Genomic DNA, 8,302 nt, shown 5'->3' with positions numbered 1-8,302 from the left:
ATAACCGGTTTCTGACTTCCATCCTCTAGGAACACATACTTCAAATGTGAAGGAAGTAATTTTAATTCTGCATTCGGAACTTCATCTTTCTTCTCTTTAACCAGTTCCTCAATGTGAGTTTGCTCAGATTTACCCTTTCGAGGTGTGTCCAACTCTGCTATGCATGTTTTGATCAACTTGTCTTCTTCACTACTGTTCCCTTCTATCTTCCCAGTCAGTACTTTCTCCAATGGGCTTCTGCTACTCAAGTGAATATTATCGAGCATCAACAAGTCCTCAATAACATCCACTCGAAAGTAGTGTTGTTTGTCTTTAGGGTGCTGCATTGCTTCAAATACATTGAAGTTCACTTCCTGATCCTGCACCCTCATTTTCAGTTTCCCATCATCAACATCAATAATGACCCTTGCAGTCTTCATAAAGGGTCTGCCCAAAATCAATGGGACCTCAGTGTCCTCCTCCATATCCATGATGACAAAGTCAACAGGGAATACTAATTCATCCACCTTCACTAGAACATCCTCAGCAACTCCATAAGGATACTTCCCTGATTTGTTAGCTAGTTGCAGAGTCATCCTAGTAGGCTTAATTTCTAACTCTCTAATCCTTTTCAGCATGGATAAAGGCATCAAGTAAATGCTGGCACCCAAATCAAGCAGTGTCTTTCCCACTTATAGCTCACCGATTGTGACTGGTATTGTGAAGCTGCCTGGATCTTTAGTCTTTTCAGGCAAAGACTTCTGGATTATAACACTGCACTTAGCTTCCAATGTTACTGTTTCTTCTGAAAACTTCCTCTTCTTTGTCAACAGGTCCTTCATAAATTTTGCATAGGTGGGCATCTGTTCCATCGCCTCTATGAAGGGAATGTTAATCTGTAGGTTCTTGAATATATCCAAGAACCTAGTATACTGCCTTTCCTTATCCTTTTTGGAAGGTTGCTTTGGATAAGGAAGATCCTTCAACTGAGGCAGATCACTCTTCCTCTTGTCATCTTTCTCCCTTACCACATCTTCAGCGTTAGTTACCCCTTCCTCATTATTCACTACATCACCCTTTTTAGTTTCTCTGACTGTCTTCTGTCCTTCCTCAACCTCAGTTTCTCCCAGAACCTCTTCTTCGACCACTAGATTCTCACCAATACCCTTTCCAATAACCTTGCCACTCCTTGTAGTGATGGATTTGCAATGTTCTTTGGGGTTGGTTTGGGTATTACCTGAAAAATGTTGTCGGTCTGTATTCTGTTCTGCCATTTGTTTAGCCAATTGACCCACCTGAGTCTCCAAATTTTGGATGGATGCATCTGTATTTTTCTGATTAGCAATACTGTATGCAAAGACACCAACAGGACATGTGAAAGCTGTTTTCTCCTGATCTTGGGGATCCATATTGATCTGGTTGTACTCAGAATACCCATCCAGAAAGCAGTAGAATGCTTGTCCAGCCAATCTCTCAATCATTTGATCCATGAATGGCAGAGGGAAATGGTCTTTTCTAGTAGCCTGGTTCAACTTCCTGTAATCAATACACATGCGCCAACTAGTGACTGTTCTGGTTGGAATCAGCTCATCTTTGTCATTTCGAACCACAGTCATACCCCCTTTCTTTGGGACCACTTGAACCGGACTCACCCAAGTACTATCAGATATGGGATAAATCATCCCAGCATCCAAGAGTTTCATCACCTCCTTCTTAACCACTTCCTTCATAGTAGGATTCAGACGTCTCTGAGGTTGTGCAACCGGTTTGTAATCCACTTCCATGTGGATTTTATGCATACAATAAGATGGGCTGATCCCATGTAAATCCGTCAGTGTCCACCCTATTGCTCCTGCATTTTTCTTCAGCACCTCAATTAGTTGATGTTCTTCATCTGGTGATAGAGCACTGTTGATTATAACCGGTTTCTGACTTCCATCCTCTAGGAACACATACTTCAAATGTGAAGGAAGTAATTTTAATTCTGCATTCGGAACTTCATCTTTCTTCTCTTTAACCAGTTCCTCAATGTGAGTTTGCTCAGATTTACCCTTTCGAGGTGTGTCCAACTCTGCTATGCATGTTTTGATCAACTTGTCTTCTTCACTACTGTTCCCTTCTATCTTCCCAGTCAGTACTTTCTCCAATGGGCTTCTGCTACTCAAGTGAATATTATCGAGCATCAACAAGTCCTCAATAAAATCCACTCGAAAGTAGTGTTGTTTGTCTTTCGGGTGTTGCATTGCTTCAAATACATTGAAGTTCACTTCCTGATCCTGCACCCTCATTTTCAGTTTCCCATCATCAACATCAATAATGACCCTTGCAGTCTTCATAAAGGGTCTGCCCAAAATCAATGGGACCTCAGTGTCCTCCTCCATATCCATGATGACAAAGTCAACAGGGAATACTAATTCATCCACCTTCACTAGAACATCCTCAGCAACTCCATAAGGATACTTCCCTGATTTGTTAGCTAGTTGCAGAGTCATCCTAGTAGGCTTAATTTCTAACTCTCTAATCCTTTTCAGCATGGATAAAGGCATCAAGTAAATGCTGGCACCCAAATCAAGCAGTGTCTTTCCCACTTATAGCTCACCGATTGTGACTGGTATTGTGAAGCTGCCTGGATCTTTAGTCTTTTCAGGCAAAGACTTCTGGATTATAACACTGCACTTAGCTTCCAATGTTACTGTTTCTTCTGAAAACTTCCTCTTCTTTGTCAACAGGTCCTTCATAAATTTTGCATAGGTGGGCATCTGTTCCATCGCCTCTATGAAGGGAATGTTAATCTGTAGGTTCTTGAATATATCCAAGAACCTAGTATACTGCCTTTCCTTATCCTTTTTGGAAGGTTTCTTTGGATAAGGAAGATCCTTCAACTGAGGCAGATCACTCTTCCTCTTGTCATCTTTCTCCCTTACCACATCTTCAGCGTTAGTTACCCCTTCCTCATTATTCACTACATCACCCTTTTTAGTTTCTCTGACTGTCTTCTGTCCTTCCTCAACCTCAGTTTCTCCCAGAACCTCTTCTTCGACCACTAGATTCTCACCAATACCCTTTCCAATAACCTTGCCACTCCTTGTAGTGATGGATTTGCAATGTTCTTTGGGGTTGGTTTGGGTATTACCTGAAAAATGTTGTCGGTCTGTATTCTGTTCTGCCATTTGTTTAGCCAATTGACCCACCTGAGTCTCCAAATTTTGGATGGATGCATCTGTATTTTTCTGATTAGCAATAGAGACTTGCATGAATTTTTCTAGTGTCTCTTCCAATTTTGTCTGTCTTTCATGCAAAGGTGGATGTGTATCCTGCTGATATGATGGTTGGAATGGTGGTTGCCTGTTTGATGGCCCTGTTTCCTGCCTCCACCTATAATTCTGATTCTGATTTGGATTTCCCCTCCAACCTTGTGAAAACTGATTGTTGTATGGAGGGTTGTTGGGGAAATTTCTTTGCCGAGGTTGATTAGTAACATATTGAACCTCTTCCTCTGGTGTGGTGGTAGGTATTGAGCAGTGACCAATGGGATGTTCCCCTCCACAAAACTCACACCGCAAAACTTGTTGGTGAATCGGAGGAGTCTGTATTGCATTAAGTTGTTGAGGCAGCTTAGACATCTTCTTGGTTAGTGCTTCTATTTGTTGAGTTAAGATCTTGTTCTATGCCAAGATAGCATCTGACGTCTGCAGGTCAAGTACCCCCTTCTTCTGTACTGATCTCCGATTATGTTGTGTTTGCCTATCTGTTGATGATAGAGCTGTTATGATTCTCGTGGCTTGTTCTGCGTCCACCGCCATCATTGTTCCACCCGCTGCTGCATCTAGAATCATCTTCGTTTCAGGCTTTAATCCATTACAGAAGATTTTCAACTGATCCACATCTTCAAAACCATGATTCAGGAATTTTTTGAGTAACGCCTGAAAACGCTCCCAAGCTTCATAGAATTATTCATCCACCCCTTGCCTGAAGGTTGATATCTCAAACTTCGCATGCACATACCGAGTTAGTGGAAAGAATCTTGTTAAGAACTTTGACTCCAAGTCACTCCAACTCCTCAAGCTCTGAGTTGGATGAGATTTCAATCACTCTCTAGCTTCACCCAACGCATGATATAAGCAGCTTCCCGTTGAGCATCATTATAACCTATTATGGCCACCAATTCATAGAAATTGTCGAGATGTGCATAAGGGTCTTCATAGTCTTTCCCCGTAAACTGGTGAGCGCTAACCAAATTCAGATAGGAGGGTTTAATCTCCACAGTCCTATCCATCTGTGGAATCACAATGCTTGAGTAGTGCCTCGGGCCCTGGTACATGGCATAATCGCCTAAAGTCCTCCTTGGAGGAATAGGCCTGGGATTATTCCCAGTGGCATTTTGCATATTATCCATTTGGATTGACTAAGGCTCTGAATCTTCAGACTGTCCAGAGCTACACTATGCTTTCACAATGCCTTGCTTCTTCTTTTCTTTCGCTTTCTTACGATTACTCTTTGCTGACTTCTCAATCTCAGGATTGTACTCTAACTGCTCGTCAGTAGCTTTACCTCGCAAAAGCATAAATAAGAAAACTATGGCAAAAGTTAGCAAAAGGGTTAGCTATACAAAGATATAAAATTAAAGAATAACTTTGTGCAACTCTCAATTGAATTTATAAAGAACTAATATAAATCGCTTGATGCTCCCCGGGAACGGCGCCAAAAAATTGTTAGATATTTTATGTAACGGTAAGTGTACCGTATTGTACAAGTAATAAAATCCGGTAAAGTACCGGGGTATCGTCCTCAGGAAGCATAATGGATTTACACTAATTCCTATAAGAATCAATTGAGCAGCTATATACAAGATTTGGTTGGTAAATTTGCATTGGTTTTTAGAAATAATCAAATTTAAATAACAATAGAAGATATTAAAATAAAAGGGTTGGGATCGAAACTCATCAACTTTCCCTTTTGATATCCATAGATTCAATTCCTAATAGTTTGTGAAGTTACTGAATTTGATGCACATTTTCCATAAATCAATTACATTAGTTCCCTGATTGTAAAATTCTTAGGTAATCACTCAATTACCAATTCCTTGGATAATCGGATGATTAACTAGCATTAAAACCAAATGTAAAAGCAATTCCTACATCAATGTCCATCCCTGGATCAATTATGTAGCAAGAAAGCCAATCCAGATCTGGTATCAAGTTTAACTTCCCAGTTAAACTTGAACCTTAAATTATGAATTCAGTAGCTAATTGAAATCAAGCAATAAACAATGGGTAAACTTTCCAAAATCAAACAACATTAATATAGAATTGAATCCAGGAGTACGAAAGTTAAGAAGATTACATTTCGATTCCCAACTATGAAGAACTAGCCATTCATCATCGCTATTACAACGCTTGAATCATGTACTAATACAAAGAATCATGTGAAATAGAATCGTTTCCACGATTTCTATCCTATTCTCTCTATATTTCGTGCCAATATTTCTTTCAGAAGAGTGATGATGATCCTTGCCTTTTCCAAAACTGCATATTTCATGTCTAACTGCCACACTCTCGCTCAAGCTAGGTATTCTCGCTTGAGCGAGAGAAGATAACTTTCCAAAATCGGACCACCTCGCCCGGGCGAGAGAAGATGACAATTTCTGCCTGATCACCTCGCCTGAGCGAGGATCTCTTGCTTGGGCGAGGCTCCCTCGCTTGGGCGAGGGAGAAACAGTAAGCTTGGCTAATTTTGGTCTTGAATAGTGCCCGGGCAACAGTCCCTCGCTTGGGCGAGGGATGTCCGCATTTTCTTCTGAATTGTCGCTTTAGCGATAATTCCCTCGCTTGGGCGAGGCTTGTGCTGTTCAGAACCTGAATCTTCTCTTTTTTCTCCTTTTTTCATCATATCTTCACCTACAAACAATAATAATTACTTAAATTCCTAAACAATATAAAATTACTAGATTATTGGAAATTGTATGCAATTACATCATAAATTCAAACAAAGTGCCTCTGAATCATATACATTTCATTAACATTTTGGCACTTAACAATGATTTATTTTATTAGGCAATTCCTTGTGGTTCGACATAATATTACAATTGAATCTTGAAAGAGGTGTAAATTGTAAAATAGTAAAGTGTTAACAATAAATTTATTTGTTGAAAACACCTTTTAATATACAAAAGTGATGAACTAACTTACTAACTTTTATTTATTGTTATTTACTTTCCGCATTTTCCGCATTTTATTCTTTAATACCAACCTTCCTTAAGGAAGAGGTTTGGTTTGTTAATAAAATGAACCCGAAAGGGGGTAAATAAATAAAAGGTCACTAAATTTATTATTCTTTTGTTCTTTATTTATTTATTTGTATCTAACAACTAACTATTCATCACTTTTATATATTAAAATTCCATTAAACCGATGTTGGAATTTATTCCACAAAACCGAAATGGTATTCAAAGGTACTTAATAATTATGTAATAGGTCATTGCTTCGATAGCATTACACCGGCGTTAGAATTTATTCTAACAAAGCCGAGATGGAGCAAAGAATGAATGATTTATTCACATGATTATTAAGAAAGTAAGTTGTAATTGGAATATTCTTGAAACCAATATATCGGCGTTGGAATTTATTTCAATAAAGTTGAGATGGCGAACAAAGAACAAAACCGAGTTTTCTTACTTACAAAAGGAACATAACGAAAATGAGAGTATTAATCTTTCAACAAATTGACACTACTGTCATGATGATTTGTTGAGAGAAGAAAACTCCCAACTAAAATAAACACCTAATAACGCTTTCAACAATTGGCGACATGCAAAAGCGATTCACTCACATTATTAATTATCTTATTGCTCTAGATAAAATGTTTACCAGAGGAGAAGTCGCTAATAAAGTTTTATGTTGTCTTGACAGGAGATGGCAACCTAAAGTGACGGCAATCATGGAGTCTAAGTTGTGCCTAATGACCATAACAGATGAAGCTCGCGGATCAGGTAGTAAGGATGTTACAGATGAGGTATATTCTGACACATCATTCTCTTCTTCTGATTCTCCCTCATATGATTTTTTATATGATGCTTATGTTGAGATGCATGAAGAGCTTTAAAAATTAGCAAAAATTATTGCTGATAGAAAAAGAATATTTTTGCTAAATGATCAGAAAATATTTCAACTACAAAAAGAATTAGATGAATTAAAATTGGAAATGAAACCTTAGATCTAATTTTTTTCTTGTACTTCATGCGATTGCTCTAAAAATAATTTATGTCAAACAACTACTTGTGAGTCTTGCGAGGACTTGAAAAAAGAGAATTTTAAACTAAATGAAAAACTCGCAAAACTCACAAATAGTAAACACCAATTAGACACTCTGCTTAGTAAAACGAGAAACGTTGGTGACCACACTGGATTAGGGTATGTTCCCCCATCAAATAGAAATAGACCATATAGGAGACCTCTAACTCGTCCATATAAAAAGTCTAATAAGAAAACTAGAGTCCCTACATGTTTTTATTGTGGAACATATGGCCACACCTCTCATTCCTGTTACATCAGGAGATATGGGATACCTAGTGGTGTTTACGCTTGGGTAAGAAAGGGAGATAACTCCCTCATCACTAATAGAAAAGAACCCAACATAATTTGGGTACCTGAAACTAGCAGGTGATCTATTTTGTAGGTATGTCTTCGAACGCATGGGCAAAACTGGTATCTTCATAGCGGCTGTTCGAGACATATGACTGGAGACAAGTCGAAATTCCTAGACTTGTCATTAAAATAAAAGGGTTTCGTCACCTATGGAGACAACAACAAAGGAAGAATCTTAGGCACCGGGAAGATTGGTAACTCAACTCACGCTATAATCAAGAACGTTCTATACGTAGAAGGTTTGGAACATAATCTATTGAGCATAAGCCAACTATTCGACAAAGGTAATCGTGTGTCATTTGTCAGATATCGTGTAAATAATATTTATATGGTTAATCTGGAGGATGTCACTTCCTTGTTCTCAAAATGTTTTATTTCAAAAGAAGATGACATATGGCTTTGGCATAGATGTGTCGCTCACATTCATGTGAAGCATTTAGAAAAATTATCTAAAAATAATTTGGTAATCGGTCTTCCAAAACTCAATTTTAAAACTCATGATTCTTGTGACATGTTTCAAAAGTGTAAACAAGTAAAGAATTCCTTTAATAAAAAGAATGTGATGTCCACTACTAGAACTTTGGAGTTTCTCCATATGGACTTGTTTAGACCGTCGCAAATTATGAGTTTTGGTGGAAGTTATTACGCTTTGGTAAATGTAGATGATTTTTCTAGATTCA

The 8,302-nt window shown here is 38.3% G+C and overlaps 1 protein-coding gene across 1 annotated transcript; it reads right to left on the bottom strand.

The window, feature by feature from the left end:
• On the bottom strand, window positions 2,568-3,602 carry LOC109330817. The gene has a single exon (XM_019565095.1). It carries the CDS (start codon window positions 3,600-3,602, stop codon window positions 2,568-2,570), a length of 1,035 nt encoding a protein of 344 aa, XP_019420640.1.

The sequence above is a fragment of the Lupinus angustifolius genome, chromosome LG17 (genome assembly GCF_001865875.1).
Source record: "Lupinus angustifolius cultivar Tanjil chromosome LG17, LupAngTanjil_v1.0, whole genome shotgun sequence".
NCBI lineage: Eukaryota > Viridiplantae > Streptophyta > Magnoliopsida > Fabales > Fabaceae > Lupinus > Lupinus angustifolius.
The sequence above is the reverse complement of the archived record's forward strand: the minus strand, read 5'-3'. Positions and strand labels throughout refer to the sequence as shown.

Bases quoted from the DNA above. Each gene is read 5' to 3' on its own strand.
- LOC109330817 (XM_019565095.1), bottom strand. From the start codon at position 3,602: ATGTCTAAGCTGCCTCAACAACTTAATGCAATACAGACTCCTCCGATT.